At 36.9% G+C, this 23,054-nt stretch overlaps 1 protein-coding gene across 1 annotated transcript in view; it reads right to left on the reverse strand.

The window, feature by feature from the left end:
* TMEFF2 (transmembrane protein with EGF like and two follistatin like domains 2) overlaps positions 1 to 23,054 on the reverse strand; it is a 225,733-nt gene that overhangs the window by 91,926 nt on the left and 110,753 nt on the right. The window contains exon 5 of the mRNA XM_001502318.5: positions 9,564 to 9,660. Coding sequence (XP_001502368.1) covers positions 9,564 to 9,660 — 97 coding nt within the window. The remainder of the gene's footprint in view (positions 1 to 9,563; positions 9,661 to 23,054) is intronic.

A 23,054-nucleotide genomic window follows, 5' to 3' on the forward strand; every position in this document is an offset into this window, starting at 1 on the left:
TGTTTCCTTCATAGCTTAGTGATGAAGGAATGAATGGACCCACTCCTGATTAAGTTTACTTTGCACTGCGGACACTAGAAGAATCAGATACTCGTTTCTTTTCTTTTACTATAATAAGCATTTAGATCTTCGGCAATATTGATTTTCCGATGGGTGTCGCATATAATTTTACAATGTGTTCAATCACTTATTAAATATCACCCATCCTGTTTGTAGGGGGATGTGTCTGGAACAGACTGACGTGGGCTGCTGAGGATGGCTAGCTGATTTGTTGTTTAGAGGAAGCAACACATGCAATATATTGCTATCTGGAAGTAAACCACTGAAGACCAGCAACAGTTTCTACCCAATTTAAAACACCTTTGGGAGGACAGTTTCCCTGTAAATAACGCTTATACCTCAGAAAGCTATTTATTATGAATCCTCTGAATACAAACAATGGAAATGTTTTCAGTACATACCCCATCTAGTCTCTCGAGGTTAACCAAGAAAAATGTCTAACATAGAGGAGATTTAGGTTTTTAAAATTTTCTAGATCATAATTGTTAGGACAGTACCTTCAGATCCATTTGTCCTAAGTGCAAAAATTTTGAAAGAATAATTAGAATTTGGGCCACAGAAGTTATGTTGAAATCTAAATATATTATTTGTAAATTTGTTTAGCGTTCCGAACAACCTCCAAACTCAGCCTCAAGGTTAAGAAAAATTTTTGAGAAAGAGGCTTTGTGGATGTGTAAAATACAATTAGATTCTTGTTAGAAATACATACACACACGACACAGACACCTGTGTACACACACATAAGCACAGACATGGGAGGAAAATACACCTCCAAATTTTACAGGGGTTATCTTGGAATGACAGGATGACATTTTGATAGAGTTTTTATATTTCTAGTTTTTTCAAATTCTCTATGATAAATGTGTACAACTTTTATAATAAGAAAAAATCAATTTTAATGTAATATCAGAAAGATACATAGATTGGGAAATAAGAGGCTTGACATCATACTTTTAAGCGCTGAATAAAAAGATTCAGCAGAGCATTGCCACCAGGAGAGAGATTAAAACCCAATGCCATATGGGTCATAGTTATCTGCCATTTAATTTGGTGATTCTTCCCTCTTTCTCTATATCTCATAATTTCTCTTTTTGCAGCAAGGAGATGCTATTGTAATAAGCCCTCCTTTGCCACTTGGAAAGGAGCCTGTAGCCCATTAGCTTAGTATCCCAAAGACCCTAAGACATGAAGCTAAGTACAACCTTGCTTAGCAGGTGGCTTCCTGCACAGTGCCCTCACTCTCTGGGTTCCTCAGCGCTCCTGGCTTTTTCTAGAGCCCTTTAAAATATTGCTAAGAGTGGCGTGCCAGCATTAAATGAAGGGGGAGCACTCTAATGGCTAGTCTCTAAAAACTGTGTTATATGCCTCTTTTCTGGATAAAAATATCCGGAACCTATCAGTAGTTATAACATATAAATAATTTTCACCTGGTCCTTAACAGGGTTGCCATTGCCACTTCAAAGCAAATAAATGGAAGCTGAAGCAGCTCAAAGTGATGGGGTTTGGTGAAGCTAATTCTCCTCTCTACAATCTCATGGCTGATAACCTTCTCATCTAATGGGGCACACATGTGGTCATAATAAGGATATTCTCCATAGGTAATCATTCCATACCTCCACAGGAAACAAACAAAGGAAAACTACACGGTCGGCAAAGAAATAAGGTAGGCAGAACTGTGGGAAAGAAAATACTTCAAGGGTGTCATAGACAATGTGGACCTGCTGGTGGTGGATTTCATCAGAAAGTGGCATTTCAAGTCTTCGGCAGTTTTTTTTTTGGTGTGGAAGATTGGCCCTGAGCTAACATCTGTTGCCAATCTTCCTCTTTTTGCTTAATGAAGATTGTCCCTGAGCTAACGTCTCTGCCAATCTTCCTCTATTTTGTATGTGGGACACTGCCACAGCATGGCTTGATGAGTGGTGTCTGTGTCCATGATCTGAACCAGCAAACCCCGGGCCCCTGAAGCAGAACATGCGTACTTAACCACTACACCACTGGGCTGGCCCCCAAGTATTGTTTTTATATTCTATTTCAAGAAAAAAAAGTGAAATTCTATATTGAATACACCTAACATATGTTAGATATATATCTAATATATGTATGTGGCATATATATATCCTATGTGGCAGGCACTCTCACAGGGTTTCCGTGCATGGAGCTGTTTAATCCACTCAATAAACTTATGAAGTTAGATATGCTAGATATATATATAATATATGTCAGATATATCCAGTATTCATATATCATGTATCTAACATATCATATATGTATATATCTATATATTATATATCTAACATATGTTAGATATGTTCAGCATTCATATATTAGATATATTCAGATATATTGTAGCTCAGTATCTAACATATATTAGATATATTCAGTTTGTGTGTGTATACACGTAATGTATACTACACACACACACACACACACACAATTTATGTCATTAAACATATGAGAAGACAATGAGCGGTGGATAAGTGCTTGTCTTTGGAGTTGGTCTGGCAGAGTTCAAATCCTAGCTCTTCCACTTACTGTTTGGCTTTGGGTAGTTTGCTCAACATCTCTGTGCCTCAGTTTCCTTTTATGTAAACTGGGAATTATTAGGGTATCTGACTTCATGAGATTATCGAGTGGATTAAACGGCTCCATGTACGGAAACCCTCTGATGGTGCCTGCCACACGGGAAACACATGCTTTGGAAGTTCCTTCATAGTTTGAGAACTACAATGAGATTCATCTGTTTGTCTCTGAGACTGGGATGTTACACTGGGACGCTGGAACGTGCAGTGTGTATTCCCTGATTCTAAGGGACAGAAATCACTGACTCAGAACATACTAGAAGCTGAGACTCAGAAAACTGAGGGTGAGAGTTTGGTGAGTGAGCGCCAGAAATCAGGCAGCACCCTGTGAGCAGAGTAGAGTCCCCAACAGGATTTAAAAAGCAAGTAAAAGAGGAACAGGTAAAGAAAATAGATACGTTACTGGCAGAAATACATCTGTACTTAGGAGTTCTGCTTCCTTTTTTCTGTCTTCATGTTGTATTTCATGATCTTTATATAAAATGGGAGTTACATGGTCTATACTGCATGAGCTAAATAAAAATTATAAAAACATATAAACATATGCACAATTGTACAGACCATGTTACAAATACTAGTCCTATTTAACTATAATTGCACTTCTAAATTTTATTTCATTGTGTGAAATTTTTAAAAAGTACAAATTATTTTTTTTATTAAGATGGTATAGAAGTACATAAAAGAAGGAAATAACAACATCAAATGCAAACTTTTACATTTGGACATAGATTTGCTAAAAATGAGAGCATTTTTCCCTTGAAACGATGGGAGTGGAAAGATGTGTGTTTCCCCAAATCAGGAGCTGTATATTTCCCTCTCTCTCTGGAAAGCTTTTCTGGGAAAGTCGAAGCCTTGAAGGAAAGAGATGTCTTTACTCTTCAGACCCCACCCATCCATACCAACAGAAAATACTGTGGCAGTTTTCCGAGGCGACAGCGTCATCTTCATAGCGGGGGAGAAAAGGCAATTTGAGGGAGGCAGTATTCCAACTACAGGAAGCTTGGAACTGAAAGGTTTTCTCATTCCGTAACATTCAACAAAAACCTTGGATTTTCTAGACCAGACCTATTCCTTTTTGTTTCTGTTTTTTCATTCTCTCCATGAGTAAATTGATGTTAGAAGCCCGTCCTAATTATGGTCCCCACATTTACAGCTAAGGCAAGAGAGCAAAGGGAGTGAATAAAAGGGAAGCCCCCTGGGGGACGGCTGAAAGAACTCTTAGGTCACTAAAAGTGTGTGACTTTATCAGCATCCTCATCTTTAGATATCTCATATACAACCCTAACCGATCTTCTTTTTACTTAGTAGAAAACAATTGGAAATTTTCCAATTGCAGCACAATCTTTTTGTTCACCAGTAGTAGTTTTAAAAGAAATCATTTTCTATATTTTCCTCAGCGGTGTCTTAATTTCTCCTATCAAACTCATAACCCAAAGTACTGAAGTCAGCAGGACCTAATGCCTAATTTGCTTGTATGTATGGTGAAATCTAGTGCCAAGGATCATCCACAGCCATTGCCCTGCTTCAAATATTCATGATGCTCCACGGTCCAAAACGCATTAAAGGTGGGAATGATGCCAGCAACACACAGCCTTCCTAGTGACAAGGAGCCTTCTCAGATCAGAGGAGCAAGAAGTTAAAGACTTCAAACTAAACTGTCTTTGTGAGAGACACTCACAAAAGGAACGCCGAATCCCACACCCTGTTTCAGTTGTGGAACATCAATGAAATAAAAACATAAATGCTCATTCATTTTCTCTTCTCAACTTGCTTTACTGCAACTACTTTGCTTTGCTCCTTTACCATTGCAATCAAACCCAAGGATGTTATGCACTAAAACTTGAAAAAATTATTAATGCTTTCAAAGACAAAATGAATGGCTACTGAGGAATTAATAGCATTTAAGCCAATATGATATTGCTAATGTAGAGAGTGTACAAGAGCAAAGTTAAAATAAGAATAACAGCTATAATGCATGCATATGAATCAAATACACATAATAATTTAAGTTGTCCCTTTATGCCATTTGTCACCCAGCTGCATCTGCTCTTACACCTGTGCTCCCTTCCTTGATCTATCCTGACACCCTGGAAACGTTAGGCATGCAGCCAATTTCTTACCCAGCCATTCCTATGATCAGACCCAGAACCAACTTGCTTTTTTCTTATATTAAATCAAGTATCAACCCCAGGGCTCTGAACTACTTCTGACTGACAGGACCAACAGAAAGTTCTAGGCTAATTACTTCTTAGGAGTAGTTCCCAGTGCAAAGAGTTACTACTGACCTACTTTGGACTTACCGAAATAATTTATCAAGTAAGATAATTAAGGGAATATAAAGCTGTTTCTAAAACCAACCAAGTATCAGAAATATTTGTTGAAATCTTAAGTTGGTATTCCCAGTGCTATCAGATGGGGCTTTATTTCTTTGCAATGAACCAGTTTTATTATGTTTGACTTATTTATAAACCATTCTTTTTCCTTATAAATTATATTTGGCAGGATGTATTTGATAGTCTCTTTGATGTATAAATGTATTAGTTTTGACTTTTTCCCATCTAGATATGAAGAAAAACAATCTCTTAAGCCCTTCTTTTCTTCCCCTCTTAACCCCTTTGCCATAAGCAGGCATGCACATCCCTTTGCACAGGTGCTCCAATTATTTTTGAAGTCCATCCTAAATAAAGGGATGCCTCATATGAAAGTGGTTGTAACCGTGGTGTGGACCACTTACCCTGTGGACTTTCAACTCTCTCTTTTGAAAGCTTAATCCTTTCTTACACTTAGGTAAATATCTATAACTGAAGAATCTTTGGTAGCAATAGTCTTTCTCTCTTACTGAGAAAACCTGACCATTTTCTGATTTCTACAGCCTTGATATTCTCCATAAGAAGAAGAAAAAGGCAAAAGAAAAACCTTGAAATGAAATCATAGAACATAAGTGCGGGACTTACATGAGCTTAAAACCATCTGTTTACTCAAAATAAAAGCATTAAAATGTTATGTCATTAGTATCATGGTTTATCAATGCCATCCTCTAATGGTTATTTTTTCTTCTTTTCTTCTTCTCTCTTTATCCCTCTCTGTTTTATTTATTTTTTTTCTTCCCCATGTCCAGTGTGACTTGCTTCTTAACCCAAAAACTCACCTAACCATGAAGACAAAATCGATTGTGTAGTACTGGCTTTTTGATTCTAACAGAGATTTATCTTCATCTAGAAAGCATCTGAACATCTTTGAATAGCTAGACTTAGTCCACGTGGTGAAATGTAACATGTTAATTTCTTAGGCCAGGGTGAAAGAAAGACTAGGAATTAATTTCCCCCCTTTGTTTCCATATTGCAGATACAATAATAGCATTATTTCTCAGTAGCATTTATTCACATCTTGTTATTACTGCATAATGCAGGGTTGACGAAATTATGTACATAAATTTGTAGTTTAGTTAGTGTCAAGGAAAAAATAAAACTAAACACTGAGTTGTATTCTTTGTTGCCATACAGCATATGCAGTATTTTATGTTTGCGAGAGGACCTGGCCACGGTTTCTTCCAAAATCGATAGCACATCAAAGCCCCCGGATCCAGTTGACTAGTACTGGAGTCAGATGCCTCCCTATTGCTTCCTATCTCACTCTATAGCCTCTTTCATTGCATACCTATTTAATTTCATTTATTGCTTTATTCTTGTGTCCTTCAGCTGTTTCCAGTCTGCCCTTCATGGCCATAACTAAATACAATATGTTAACATAGAAAGGTATTTATGTAAATGAAAATCAATATGCTTATCATTTCAGCACCATTCCTTATTGCTTACATTGAACATTTTAAGTACATTTTATTTAAACATTAACAACTTTTCATTCTTGCCTGGGTAGTATAATAATCTTCTTGGCTCCCTGCCCCCTGCAGCCGTCTAATCTTCACAGCTATGGCCACTTAGCCCCATCTGGAGGTTCAGCTTTATTCCACATTTTGGAGCTAATCTTGTCTCTACGCTGGGGGCGTACAAGATGTCTTAGCCAAAAGCTAACTGATTCAGCATCCAGTCAGCCTTGTTGCTGATTTCATCCTGACCTTGTAATTTATTTCCCAGATCTAGGCGCTTGTCCCAGCCCCTTGCAACCAAGGCTTGGTTTTCTCCACTGGTTCCTGCAAGTGGGTATCCATGCAGTCTTTCCTATACCAGTCCCTGATTAGTGTTCCCGATTGCTAGCCAATTCCTCAGTAACAGGTTCTGCCTCGCCCTTTGGCCTTTCGTAGCTGAGTTTCCTTTTCTCATTCCAGTTGCCACGGCTGGGCCCTACAGTCTATTGTTGAATCTTTAGGATGTCACTGGCTTTGCCCATCTCTCCTTACCACGCCTGTCTTCATCTCACGGATCTGAACTTTTGCTGGAATACTAGAAGTGATATTGCTTGCCTGGATGTTTTCCCACTGCCTGCTGTAGACATATCCCTTGTCACCAGCTCTAAACCTGCAGGTCTTGAGTCACTGGATCTAAGCTGCCTTGCAATCTGGCCATCTCACTATTCCAGCCAGGACAGGAAAGAAATATTATTTTAATTGCATCTTTGCTTGAATTGTTATGCTAATACTTTCTAGTTAATTTCGCCTCATATCTTCATCTTGGCCCTGCCACTTAAACACTTTAAAACTCAGTTTCCTCTTAGTAAAGAGAGATCATAATGATATCTACTCCTAAGGTTATTTAGAAGATAACTGAGAAAAAAAATGCGTACAAATGGACCAAGCCCATCATAGGCAATCAGTGATTTTTCGCTGCTATTATTATCTCATCTTAAATCTTTGCACTTGTAAAGTGGAACTATGTCACTTAAAGATGATCATTAAAGAGATGAGAAACCAGGGGAATGGAAATTCTTAAGAAAAAATTAGGGACCCATGTGAATTTTTTTTAAAGTAAAATAATTGACAGCAAGATAATTAGCTTTAAAAATAATGTTGAACCACAGATGCAGTCACCAGCAAACATTAAAAATGAAATATTTTAAGGGCACACTTTTCATCAGCGTGTTTTAATATACAATGACTATGACTATACAGAGCCCTGAAGCATTAAGTGGGGAGAAGGATTCTTTGAGTCAGTCATTTATTTTAGAGCTGTATTTCCATAACCATTTGGGGCATTTTAGATAAGTAAAATGTTAAGCCCCACTTTTGTGAAATTCTGACATTAATTTTGGGGTAGAACTAAAGAATTGATGTGTTTAAAAAATTCTCAAAGTAATTCTGATGATCAGCTAGATTTGGGAACCATAAATTCATCAGCCATTAAGATGCCCAGATTTTCTTTAAAACACACCCATTCGTTTGCCTCAAGATGGTCAAACCAGTGCATAGACTCCCTGACTTGGCTCCTAGCTGCCTGTTGGCTAGGAATGTTTGACAGGTGTGGAAACTACTGATGTCTACTTTTAGTAATGGGTGGCTATTTCACATGGCTAGTCAAGAGCAGTGTTTATCTATAAGTACCTAGTTAAATTACCCTAAGAACCCCAGTTTTCTCAATTGCAATCCTGACTTAATTTGCATTCAAAAATATTTTAAAATATTTTAAGTGCAGACTGTTTTACTCTTCTTTTTTTTTTGAGGAAGATTAGCCCTGAGCCAACATCTGCTGCCAATCCTCCTCTTTTTGCTGAGGAAGACTGGCCCTGAGCTAACACCTGTGCCCATCTTCCTCTACTTTATATGTGGGACACCTGCTACAGCATGGCTTGACAAGCAGTGCCATGTCCGCACCCAGGATCTGAACCCTCGAACCCAGGGCTGCCGAAGTGGAACGTACGAACTTAACCGCTGCACCACCAGGCTGGCCGCAGACTGTTTCACTCTTGCCAAAATTATCTTGTCTTAATTTTTTTTCTTCTCGTCCCTTAGATGAATTTCCCTCTTCACCTACAAAAGTTTGATCAAAATGAATTTTTCTCCCAACTTTAGATACAATTGACATATAACATTATATAAGTCTGAGGTGTCTAACATGTTGATTTGATACACTTATATATTGCAATATGATTACCACCATAGTGTTAGCTAACACCTCCATCATGTCACATAATAGCTATTTCTTTTTTTGGGTGAGAACATTTACGATTTACTCTCTTGGCAACTTTGATCAAAATGATTTTTAACTGCTTTAAGCCAACACAGTCTGCATGTTGAAGAAAACAAAGGGCCCTGGGCTGTTTTCCTATGTGTGTAAAAATTAAAGAGAAGGAGAGAGAAAGAGACTGCCTCTTTCCACTATCACACCACAAAGACTTCCCTCCGAATTTTGGATGGCTCAGTTTGGGTATGATCAGAGCAAGATGAACACTTGTGGATGCCCTAGGAGGCTAACATTTTGGAACCCATTCAAAATAATGAATATTTTCATTATTTGTTCAGCATACCTTTACAGGATAAGCTGAGAATTGCTTGCGTGAAGGGAGAAGTTGATCCTACAGAGCGGCCCAGACATCACTCTTTGCTTTACCATCTTCCCAGTTCAGCTACAGGCGTGCATATGTGTACCCTTAAGTAACATCTCTCTAGTTACCCAGATCCACCAACTTGGAAAGCAGATTAGCAACTATCATTGTTTCTTGACCATGCTTCTTCAGAGTTGTTCTGGTAAATACGATTTTTCTCTCCATCTCTTAACATGGACAGGATTTGAGAGTCTCAACGACATCTTATTGTACCTTATCAAGTAATGCGCTGGACAGCTGCTTGGTGGCCCAATTCTTAATTCAGCTTCAGAAATTCCTTACTGTTATTATAGCCCTCATTTTTCCCCCCGTAGGAACTGGATAAGAAAAAATTGCTGAAAACGTCTTCTTTTGGGAACTGGTTGATGGAGTAAAAAGAAATTAACTATTGTCATTCTTTCATTTAAAAGAATAAAAAAAGCACGTTACCAGACATCCTCGGCATCTTCATCACACTCTGCACCAAACTGGCAAATATCACAGGTGGATGTCTCCTTTTGACTGGTTTCTCCTGAGCCTTCATGGACTGCAGGACAGAAAAAAAGAAACAAAGAATTCAGATAAGTGTGCATAATACCAACAACTCTAAGACTATTCTATATTACAGCTGCTACCCTTCCAATGGACCTGTTTGCCACTGGGGCTTCGTAAGAATGTCATACTCAACTCCTTTCTTCCCTAAATTTGAGGAAACTCTAACAATAAAATGCCATCCATTGGGATATGGTGAGCACTTCTCTTTTTAAAAGCAAAATAAATCAGACACAAGGGTTTACTAGATTTATCAAAATTTCTTGGCTAATAAATAGACCATATGAAAGAGTTATTTAATTAAAAGGGATTTAGATTGTTACTCATCTAAAAGAAACATCTAGTGTCTATTTTATTTAAAAAACTTAGCATTTTCTCATTCTTAAATTACAGATTTTGTTATTTATATTTTTTTATACATAATTTAAAAAATTTAAATGGGCAGGATTGACTTATTAGATATGTCTTCCTTTGTTTCCCCCTCAAGATATTAAGTACTTCTAAGGAAAAATATGTTGATTATAAGTTTTTATAAAACAGCTGTTAATTGGTTTGCACAGTAATTTCCTGAATCTTACATAGATATTGCACAGAGCGCATCATAGTGATTTCCTCTGTGAGGGTTATGAACATATATTTCATTTTAAATGTGCATATTGTCATTGACGATGATTATTGATATTGGTCCTTTTTCTCTCCACAAATTACAAGGAGAAAAACATGCAATATATAACCTAATTATAAAATTAACCTTTCAAAGATTAAGACACAATAGTGTAAATCAAGAAAAAATTTCTGGTATTTTGAGTTCAAGGCATGAAAATCTGAGCAACACTTTTGAGATGATGGATTAATGTTTACCCAATTAAAAAATATGTAGTTGAAAGCAAAAATTGTTTTGCTTGTAGATGAAAAATTGCTACAACCTAACTACTGCATAGATAATCTTATTCCATGGACAGATCATATGCTTAATAAAAGATGTTTAAATCAAGAGGATCTGTAAAAAGTGCACTTCTGCAAAAGGTTATGTATTTTCTTTCTTTTTTTAATGCTTTTTGGTGAGGAAGATTGGCCCTGAGCTAACATCTGTTGCCAATCTTCCTCTTTTTTTTTTTCCCTCCTCAAAGCCCCAGCACATAGTTGTATATCCTAATTGCAGGTCAGTCTAGTTCTTCTATGTGGGATGACACCACAGCATGGCTTGATGAGCAGTGCATAGGTCTGCACCCAGGATCCGAACCTGCAAATCCCAGGTGGCTGAAGCGTAGCATGCGAACTTAACCACTCGGCCATGGGGCCAGCCCCTGGGTTATGTATTTTCAACAGAAAAAGAATATAAGCAATTAAGGATGGCATTGGCTTCTATCTTTATGAACCCTAATAAGATGACATTTTTAACAAAGATATAATTTATTAACATGCACCCTAAACCTAACAAATCCAAGCCTACTTATTTTGTTTTAATGTTTTTTTAATCATTCTTCTTTGTCTATTAACAAGAAAGCTCTTAATATTTATAAAAGCAAAGGTCTTTATTCCTTGATTTACTCTTTAATTTACTGCTGTGCAGATGAGTGATTTAATGTACCAAAAAAAAAAAAGGATAAGAAGAGATCTCTAGGAGAGTTCTCTGTTTTATAGTTTCCCCAGGAAAGGTAGAGAGATTTATTTTTTCTAAAGTAACATTTTCTTTCCTGAACTTGATGATTTGCACTTATATTTTTAAAAAGCTATGAATTAAATAGATCAACTTCAATTGCAATAGTTTTAAATTTGGAAGTCTTAAAAAAAGATATTCCTCCCCAGAAAGAAGAAGGAATTTTATATTCGGATAAAATAGACAGCACTTATTACCCACTCGATTACTTTAATACAGGCAAGACCATTAGACTAGACCATGGGGATAAAAAGGAAGCTGGGGCCTCACCTCAGGGGAGACTGAACAGCTGAGGTCGGTCTCTTTATTACTTTCTTATTATTAATGCAACACGGAAGTTGCTAATGAGAGAGAGCCTTTTAATGTGAGCAAGATTAGCAGCTCCCAGACTAAAACTTCCCATCATTCAGGAAATATACTAATGCAATGGGAAGGTCCTTAATGAACAGTTACAGCCACTCAGGGGCAGCCCCATTTTCTTTTGAAGCAGAGATCCTTGGTTAGGGATCCACCGGAAGTAATCCAGGGGGTGAATTATGCTAACTCAGCAGAACTAATAATGATGTTTCTACTGGAAGTCACATTACATTTCTATAAAAGGACAATTATTGGTAGAATTGAGATGTTTGGAAATTCTCCTACATGGAGAAATAAATCCAGAAGTAGCATTAGCAACACCTCCATCAATAAGTATTCTGGCAATGACCTTATACGAAGTCATCCACAATGAAAAATAAAGTAAAATCTTTCTATATTACCTGAAGCACAGGCTTGTACCTTTGTAACAAACCGCCAAATGAATCAGTCCACAGCTTTCATCTAATCCTATAGATGAGTGGTTCTTAAATAGGGCTGGGCTCAGAGGCGCTAGTAGATTGTCTTTGTTCATTTATTTACTTTTAACATAAATGCCCTGGGATATCGTTGGAGATACTGAATTCGTAGGCTTGGGCTTGGATATGCATATTCTAGAAAACAGACCTTCCCAGAGGAAGAATCTCTGCCTTAAACAATATTGAGAAGACTTCATCTGACCCGAACATCCTCCTCACGCATCATCTAGCTCCAGACTTCTGACACTTTGCCCAGCACACGAAGCGCCTGGAAGTTTTGTTAAATGCAGATTGTAATTCAGTAGGTGTGAGGTGTGGCTTGAGGTTTTGCATTTCTTACAAGCCCCCAGATGCTGATGCTGCTGGTCCACAGACCATACTTTGGTTAGCAAGGATAGCGATGTGTTTTTCAGTTCACAATTCACAGTTTATTAGTAGGTAGTGAAATGGAGTTAGTGGGTCACTACCAGTATTTTTGTAAACACGAAACTGAAGATACTAGAATAGAAAACACAGTGCATCTTATTTAGCAACTATAGGTTTTATCTTATAACACTGTTTTAGTTTTACATATGTACATCCACACAGGGTTGCAATGTGAATTTCATCTCTTACTAAAGGTCACGGTTACAAAAGCTTGAAAACCACTGATGTAGCCCATGGTGGATTCTCAGTAAATGTGTTGAATTGGATTATTCCTTCTTTCCATTCTTCCTACACTAAGAGAAACAGGAAAGATAGGTGCCTAATTATTTGCATTTATCCACAGATTATATAGAAATAAAATTCATTTATCCAAAAGTATTATTTTAACCATGAATTTGCATTTTAAGCCTTTTGAGTTTTGAAGTACAAGAATTATTCCCTTTTCTTCTATAGAAACAGGTTTCAGCAAGTGATGGAAGGCAATTTGAGGGGCGAGGAAGGTGGAACTCCTGAAAGCACATTTTACCTAGAATGCCATCCTACAGTTAAAACTGATATAAGCCCTTTAAGAAGATTCTGGATTGGGACATGGTAAGAGATGAGCAAATCACCTCCCTCTCTCTCAACTCTCCCAACCCTGGAAGGTTTCATCTGGAGGTAACCAAAGCTCTTTTATCTCCACCTTGTTCTGCCCAATCCAGGTCTTCACACTGGATGCGCCCACGTGGCCCAGTTCTCTTCCTAACTCCCTACAGTGTCTTCTGGGCCTCTTAGAATATTCTTAACCTATGTTATACTATTTCTGAAAACACAGTGAAATGTAATGTTCAAACACATAGTTATTCAGTGTCATTTATTTTGGTAAAAATTGTGTTAAAATCTACATTCAGTGAAATGCTCAGATCTTAAGTGTATCTTTTAATCAGTTTTGAAGAATGCATATCAAGACAAGGAACACCTCCATCATTCCGGAAAGTTCGCTGGTGCCCCTTCCTGGACATGTTGCTATCACCTCTCTGTCTCTCTGTATAGGCAGATCAGCGACCTGATCTCTGTCACCACAGATTAACTCTTCCAGAACATCACATCAGTGGAATCATACACTATGTAATTATTGTGTCCAGCTTCTTTCACTCAGCATCATAGTTTTTGAGATTAATTCAGGTAGTTGCATATATCAGCAGTTTCTCTCTCTTTATTGTTTGGTATTCAGTTGAAGGAATATATCACAGCTTATTTATCCATTTTTTTTTTGTTGAAGGACATCTGCTTGTTTTCACTTATTGGCTAGAAACAATAACTGAGTATTTATGAATAAAGTTGCTATAAATATTCTTGTTAAAGACTTTTTGTGCTCATAACTTTTTATTTCTCTTAGACAAATACCTAGCAGTGGGATAACTGGGTCTTAAGGTAAATATTATTGTTTTTGTTTTTATTCTTAAGTTTCAAGAATTTTTAATATATTTTGGGTACAAATTTTCGTCAGATATACGTGTTGTGATATTTTTTCTCGGTCTATTTTCTTGATGGTGTTTTGGCCTTTTCTGCATGCACAGAGATTTTTATTTTGATGAAATCAGTTTCTTTCTTTCATGATTTGCCTTTTCTGTGTCACTTCTGAGAAGTCTTCTACTCGAAGCCCATGAAGACATTCTTCTACGCTTTTTTTAAGTCTCTATTTTCATTAATTTTTAAATTGTGTTTTAGGTTTAGGCTTATGGTCTATCTCAAATTGGATTTTGTACATGATATGAAGTAGAGGTTGAGGTTCTTTCTTTTTTTTTCCCACATGGACATGATTTTTCTCTTTTGACCTATAAACGTGGTGAAATACGTTGATTGATTTTTAAACGTTGAGCCAACCTCGCATTCTTGGGATAAGTCAAACTTGATCATATCTACGTAATGAAGCTTCCAGAAAAATCCAAAAGGAAAAGGTCTGTAGAGCTTCTGGGTTGGTGAACACATGGAGATTCTGGGAGAATGGTGTGCCCAGAGATGGCATAGAAACTCCATGCCCTTTCCCAAATACCTTGCCCTATGTATCTTGTCCATTTAGCTCTTCTTGAGTTATATCCTGTTATAATAAATCAGTGATCTAGGAAGTAACATGTTTCTCTGAGTTCTGTGAGCTGCTCTAGCAAATTAATTGAACCCAAGGAGGCAGTTGAGGGAACGTCCAATCTACAGCCATTTGGTCAGAAGCGCAAGTAATAGCCTGAGCTTGCAACTGGCATCTGAAGCTGGGGTGGGTGGGTGTGCAGTCTTGTAGAAGTGAGCTCTCAACCTATGAAATATGATTCTATCTGTGGGTAGATAGTGTCAGAATTGAGTAGAATTCTCAGACACCTTACTGCTGTCTGAGAATTGTCTCTTGACATAGGGGTACTGCCTCCCCCTCCCCAGCCATGTTGGGAATCAGGTCTCAGAACACTAATTTAATTTCATCTTAGCATTCCTAATGATTTTTTTCAGTGTTTTTGTGTCATTATTTTGGTCGTTGCTTTAGGGATTACAATATATATCCTTAAATTAACCCATTACTTCATGAACAATTTAAGAAGTTTATGACAATATATTTTTACTTACTATAGTCCACTCTTTGAATTCTTATTGTTATATATCACACTTGTACCTATGCATAAAACTCATGTTCCTTTTCAAAATTAGTTTTATGTTAAACAGCTATCCTCCTCTTTTGTGTTAATTTCAAAGGCAAAAAGCCAGAGATGTCAGTACCCATGTAGACTCCTTCCTGTCATTATTAAATGATTATTTGACTTCTGACCCATATTTGCTCTAACTTTTCAAGACTTATCTGTGGCCTCAAATTCTCCATGGGAGACACTATTGGCACATGATACTTATAGTAGATTGTATTATCTTTCCAATGAAAGGACTATATGTTCCTCTCCATAGCCATATGACTTGAAGTTCCATGATGTCACTGTTGACCGTATGACTTGCTTTTGCCTTTGAAATGTGAGCAGTAGTGAGAAGCTATATAAAAGCCATCATGTGGATTTCTACTTTCTTGCTCTTTTCCTTTGCATAGAAAAGACACATTTCAGAACAGGAGCTGTTTCTTCAACCAATCCCAAAATAAGAAGATATATAGAGCAGAGCCATAGCTGACTATAGCCATGGGAGCAAGAATTATGCCACTGATGCTGTAAGCCTCTGAGATTTTGAGGTTGTTTGTAACTGTAGCCTTACCTAGTGAAAGATGACTAATAAGACATGAATTAATGTTATTAATAAATTCTAGGGAAACATATTTCACAACATTTTCCACACCTCAGATTTTGGTTGCATTACTTATCTATACAAGCCTAGATCTGTTTTTAATTTTCTCCAACTCTGCCTTCAAAATTTGTACTATTTCCTTTCTATCTCAGCGTATATTCTGCCATAGTTAAGGCATGTTGCTTCTATTACATTTTCATTTTTCCCCCAACATAGCACTACCTTCCCAGTCTATGTATGGTTCACATTTTCTTCTCTATGTAGCTCTATTATACGTCTTTGGCAGTTATATAAGGTGTCCCATTTAAATTAAGCATAGTATAAACATTAAACATGGCATAAATATGCATAAATAGAAACCTCCACGTATATCAAGTCTGAAATAAAGTAGGCAATCCCTGAAAATATCAAATTGTATCCACAAAGGGAATGAGATTTCTAAGTTAAAATATGACCCATAGATACTGGTTATATAACCATTTAAATTATTGCAAAGTTGGTTCTATAACCATTTAAATTATTGCAAAGTTGAGAAAAACACATTTACACAAACTTTATGTAGACCTTAATCTAAATTTTTTCAAAATTTAGAATGATTTTTCTCTTTCTATTTTAGAGTCAATATCATTCACTGGGCAGATGACAAAATAATTATTGGTAGTCTTGTCATTTTTCCCACTTTATTTAGATAGATAAAGAATTCATCAGTGATAACATTCAATGCATCTGTTGTAACTAAAATTACTTGATTATCAAATTATCAACAGCAATTTTTCTTTTAAAATAACTTGCATAAATTACTACCTCATTATCACTGAAAAGGTGAACTTTGAGTTTGCCTTCTAATGAAGGACAAATTCCTCTTAAAGAAGAGAAAGAAAAATTTAAATTGAAACTTTCTACTCCATTCTTCAATTGGTACAACTTGTGTATTTTGCTTTTTGTATGCCAGTGTTGCCTCTCCTATGCCTCTCCCACCTGTGAGTAAGCTGAATTTAAATGATGGAAGCTGCTGACAGTTTCTTGAGGCTCAAACAATTCTAAGTTGTTGTTTTTCAGCCAGAGTCATGTGCTTTTACATTTTTCAACATTTTCCTAAGACCCCAATATGACTTTAAAGAAAAATAAGAAATGCTTTTTTTCAGATTATAACATAGGGATATTTGTCATATGAATAATAATTATATTATTACATTGTATTACTGAAATGCTAAAGCAAGAGAAGTAGCATTTCAGTCTTTTATTTACAAAACTAACACAGATTAATTTTGTATATGTATCAGTGCCATAATGCAGTAAGATGTGTCCAGATTTTAGGGAGGAAATTCATTAGCTTCGCTTCTTTTTAATTAAAAGAAGTATAACTCCACTGATAATTTTTAATTTTTAAGTGATTTAAATTGTCCAAAACTAAAGGCAGTCTGAAATTATACTTACACATAGTGGTTTGAAATTCTAAAAACCACTTGAAAAGCCTAAGAACCAAGTTCATGTCTGAGCAAATGTAATTTTATATTAAACACTCAAAAGAAGAGATCATTACAGAAAATTTAATTTTTCATAATTAAGCTAGTTTGCTAGAGCTTGACAAAGCTTCTTTAGAAATCACATATAATTTATCTTCTGCAGAACTAAAAATAATTTCAGATTAATATAATTCTGCGATGTCGAGGCACAATTCTATTGTCATCATTCAAGTCTGACTGATTTCACTCAGTCCTATCTGAGTTAGAACTGAAGATACTCAGTTGATTAGAAGAAAGAAGAAAGAGAGAAATGAAGTAAGGAAAGGAGAAACGAGAGAAGGAAGGATGGAAGGAAGGAAAGAAGGAAGGAAAAAAAAGCTTATTCAGCTTGATATTATGCATGGCAGGATGCATTAGAGCAAGTTACTATGCCAGACTTCACGAAACTCTATTATATCAATTATATGATAATTATAAGCAAAACTACTTTTATTATCATCAGTATAATTAATCTAAATCATTTTATGCAAATTCATGTAATTTAAAACTTTTTCCTTATTAAATGGCTAAAAGATGAGAAATTTATTTTTTATTGGTAAGTTATGAACTTTGGCTTGGGTTACAGGAGCTACTACAGAGCATAGTGGGTACCAAATCCCAATGAGAGGAGACTGAGAAAAGATTAGGAGGTTAGTCAGTGGAAACAGTAAATGGAGGTGCACCTTTGTACAGGTTTGCTGATGAGGAGAACAGAGAATGAGGCATTAGTTAGATATGGATGCAGAGTCAAGAAGCGGATTTTTATGCAAGGATGGAGTTGAGGCATCATTGTATGCTGAGAGGAATGATGGAGCAGAGAGAGGAACAAATTTATGCAGGCAAGCAAAGGCATAATCACAGAAGTGATGTCCTTGAGAAGGGATGTGCTTATACACAGGTGTAGTGGTTGATCTTAGAGGTAGGAACACATTTTCTGCTCTAGAAAGGATGGCAGAGTATGTGGGTACAGATGTAGAAACGAGGTGACACTGGAAAGAGGACAATGAAATAGATCTCCTGTGGTTGTATTTATTGCCTCTATTGTATTTGTACTTAAGAGAAAGGTCCTCAGTTGAGAGGATGTGATAAGAAGGGAGCAGACTGTAAGAGAGAGAATGTGAATGAAGAAAGACCGAAGTCCTAAGTCTTTCTTACACTAATTTGTTGCTTTCCAACTTTGTGCTTAATTCTTCTAATTAGCAAATCTCTGATGAATACAGATATTTATTTATTAATTTGGACTTCTGTATGTCTTTAGTACATGAATTTTGGTGTTGATAATTTAAAGGCATTTTGTGATGTAGAAAGTTTCATTTGAATCATCAGATAAAGAGCAAATTGCCAATAGAGTTAACTCTAAGCTACTTAACGTTTGTTGTGGCAGAAGAGCTTCACGGTCTAGTGACCACTTACATGTCACGTTTCTTTCCTAAATACTCTCCCATTCCATCAGGTCTGTACTAGTTCAGCTCTTCATCATACCTTGCCTAAACTTCTAACTAGCTGATCTCTACACTTACAAACTTGTTTCTTTTAAATACATTTCCCATGTGCCTTATTGAAATGCAAAACTGATCATGCCATTTAAAATTGAAAATGACGTGAAGTTGCCTAAAGGCTGTTACCTGACAGACAAAAATCAGGCCTAGTGCTAGGAGAGCTGCATTTGGGTTGTCCGGATTCTGTCTATATCCTCAGATTTCTTATTTGTAAAACGAGATGCCTGCCCTGGTTAGCTCACAGGCTGTGGTGAAGATTAAACAGGAGGATGGGTGAAAGTGCTTTGCAGCCTCTAAACTGCTCTGCCACCCGAAGGTGTTAACATTAAGAAAATGATGAAAGTCAAGTCAAGTCATCTTTTTCCAAGTAAGAAGGCTTTTTGAAGGAAGTCTAAGGCCGAACATCGCAAATGTGAATTTTTGGCCCTTGTGAGTGGCGTGATAAGTGATACTGAAATAAGAATCTTTGTGGGAGCAGGAAAATAAGAATTACAAAACAACATAACAAAATAGAGGAACTTATGGAGGAAGTCTTGTGCTAGAACATTCTCATTTGGTTTCTTATATTAAGGGATAAAAAGACTGAGGGAAGAGGAGGTAAGAGAGGATGAGAAGTCTCCGGCAGACATCCTCAGAAACTGCCCAGAGCTCTTTGTTCTAGAACACTGGATCTTGGAACAAAGAAAGTACAAAAGTGACATTTTCTTTTCTTATTGATGAAGATAAGGATAAAATAAGTTCTTTATCATTTTTTTTCTACTTGCCTGTTATGGGCATTGGTTTTCACCGAAAAGCATATTCGATCTGAGTCTGACTTCCGAGTCCGAATGAGACGTAAAAATGAAATTTATAAAGATCAAGACTTGTTTAAATATATACATACAGTAGTCCCCCCTTACCTGTGGTTTCACTTTGCAAGGTTTCAGTTACCTGTGGTCCAAAAATATTAAGTGGAAAATTCCAGAAATAGACAATTCATAAGTTTTAAATTGCTCACCATTCTGAGTAGCATGACGAAATGTTGCACCATCCTGCTCCACCCCCCCCAGAGGTGAATCATATCTTTGTACAGTGTATCCACGATGTACATGCTACCTTCCCGTTAGCCACTTAGTAGCCATCTTGACTATCAAATCGACTGTTGTGGTATCTCAGTGTTTTTGTTCAAGTAACCCTTATCTTACTTAATAATGGCCCCAAAGCACAAGAGAAGTGATGCTGGCAATTGAGATATGTGAAAAAGAAACCATAAAGTGCTTCCTTTAAGTGAGAAGGTGGAAGTTCTCGACTTAATAAAGAAAGAAAAAAAATCACATGCTGAGCTTGCTAAGATCTACAGTAAGTTTTATTGCAGTATATTGCTATGTGTTCTATTTATAATTAGCTATCACTGTTAATTTCTTACTGTGCCTAACTGATAGATTAAACTTTATCATAGGTGTGTATGAATAGGAAAAAACGGTATAAATAGGGTTTGGTACTATCCGTGGTTTCAGCATCCGCTGGGGGTCTTGGAACGTATTCCCTGCAGATAAGGGGGACTGCTGTAAATAGGCCAGTGAAATAAAAAAGTAGCAGTAATCATGAAGCCAATTTTAAGAGGTCACAGCATTTCATAAAATTGGTAGTTCTAGCAATAATTGTTCTAAATTGCCTGTACTATTTTCCAGCCTCGTTTTGCTAACTAAGAATCAGTTTCTAATTTTTGGAACCATCAATTAATTCACAGGTGAATGTTAGGGCTGGAATTCAGTGTTTGTCTTTAGTTTCAGTCTTATCTCGATCTAGCCACACACCTTCCTCCACCCCTGCTGGTTCCATATGGAGAGACCCCGTTTCATCTCTACAATTTCCCTTCTGCCTGTTGACTCTAGTTGGTGGAGTTTGTCACTCTTATGACTCCCTTTTCCAGTTTACAACTGCCTTTCAAGCTCTGGTTTCAAATCTATTCCTTATTGCCTACTCCCTAGCATTCTGGAAGACCTCTCTTGTGAGCTCCTTCTAGGAATCTGGCCCCACTAGCAGGCAAGTCAGGAAGGCCCCACTAGCCTCAGTTTCACCCCCTCCAAGAAAAGGTGCTTTCACATACATTATTTCAAATCAATATAAACAAAAGAAAACAAGAAGAAAAATATATATTCTCAAAAGTATCAGACTAGAAAGGTCAGAATTACCCAATTTGAGGTGTGAAACAAGACATGAATATCTCCTACAAAATGGAAAAACAGAGAACACAAAATAAAACCAAACCCACAAAATGGTCTAAGAAAGCCGAAGAAGTGCTGGAATAGGTTAGAAATTGCCTTCAAGCTAATCAATATGTCTACACACAGACCCATTAGCTCAATCTAAATCTGCAAAGCGGAAAGAATGAATAATTGTGGAAAGGACATCTAGATTTTTTTAAATTGCATGAATTTTAGAGAGAATTCTATTGCCGTTAGATTGCCAAAGATATCCAGAGATAAATGGAAAGAGATAATTTTTATCAATTAACAATGTTCTATTTGGAATTTCATAATGAGACCACTTTTCTAAACACTAGGTTTTTAAACTCAAACCACTTTCATTTATATAGTTTCATCAAGATTCATGGACTTTCTATTTTTAAACACCTCACACCTGAATTGTAAGATAACTGGAAGTGAATTAATTTCTTTGCTTTTGCAGATTTGGGGAAAAAATACTCTTCACGTTTGGGGAAAGTTGCTGTTAGCCTAAATCATGAAGATTTAAGTTGAATAGGGACTGTAGTTTATTACCTCTGTTTAATATTTGTTTTAAAAATTATAATATTGAGAGACATATATGCTAAAATTCTCAGACATAAAAACGTTTTGACTTGTGAATAAATAAGAACATACTCATAAATATAATAAACTCAAGAAGGAAACATTTTAGAAGGTCAAAATATTTGTATTATTATAACATTGTGAGTTACATTGTTGGAATTAATAATAAAATCAAAAAGCATATTTTTGTAGAGCTTTACTGTTTTTCATTTGATTAAAGATTGTGGCCTCAGTTTAGAAGTCAATGAAATATTTCTAATGACTATGAAATATTAGTCAATAAGCAAACTTAAATGGTACTTTAAAAGTCCAAATTTTGATTATGATACAACTCTGTTTAGTTCTAAGTTCTCCTGTTACCTTTAGGATAAAAATCACAGTCCTTATCATTGTATTCAAAGCCTCATGATTTGCCCGCAACCTCTGACTCCACCTTCATCTCTAGCCCCCTGGCATGCTCCTTACACTATAGCTCTGCTTGTCACTGTGATGGGGGTTTACATGCGTTGTTCCACTGTCTGTAGTAGCATCTCTCTTCCCCACCTCCATGGCTGAGTCTGTCTCTACCTTGAAGATTCAGCTGCAGCATCACACCATTCAAGAAAGATGGCCTCATCTTCTTCCTTTTCCTTCCTTCCTGGGCTGTGTTGGCTCTTGGTTTATACACCCTCACATTCTTAGAACTTATCACATTGTAGAAGTTGGGTTGCTTTCCTGATTCTTCCATTGTCCTAGGAGTTTTTCAGGGTCAAGTCATATGTCTCTTTTGCGTTTATATCCATTCTTAGCACAAGGCTTGGGAGGAGATACGAAGTAGTGGTCAGAGAGGGGAATTTCAGAATGTGAGATCTTTGTATTAGAGTGCTTCCAGGTAATAACAAGGTGTAACCGCATTTCTAGACAGCCAAACTGACATTGAGGAGTCTGAGGAGATATGGGGCCAGTGTTGAGAAGAAATATCAGATAGACCCTGTGGTAGTTATTAATGTTGTGCATTAAAATGTTCAGTCACAGGGCCAGGTTGCACTTCCTGGACGCCTTGTGGTTGAACAGACCACATAACTAGTTCTGGCTATTGAGTTGTTGAGTGAAAGTGACATGGGTCACTTCAGGCTAGAGCATTTAATTGCTGGTTGGAGACCTTCTCGACTACTGAAGGGTACCTGAGAAAGGCAGGAAGAAGGTCAAAATTATGGGGCTATGGCAGGGGGATACTAAAATGTGGTTAGATCTGCCACATAATTTGGAGAGAGAACTGACAAGATTGACTGATGAATTGGGTGCAGGTATAGAGTTAATGTTTAAGATAGCTGCTCCCTCTGTCTAGGTCCCTGACTGATTGCACAGGCATAACCAGCTGTCCCCACCCAGCGCCTTGCCCAGCCAACCTGCAGTGAACATGTGGTGAGAATGAGAAACGAACCT

The sequence above is a fragment of the Equus caballus genome, chromosome 18, assembly GCF_041296265.1.
Source record: "Equus caballus isolate H_3958 breed thoroughbred chromosome 18, TB-T2T, whole genome shotgun sequence".
Lineage (NCBI taxonomy): Eukaryota > Metazoa > Chordata > Mammalia > Perissodactyla > Equidae > Equus > Equus caballus.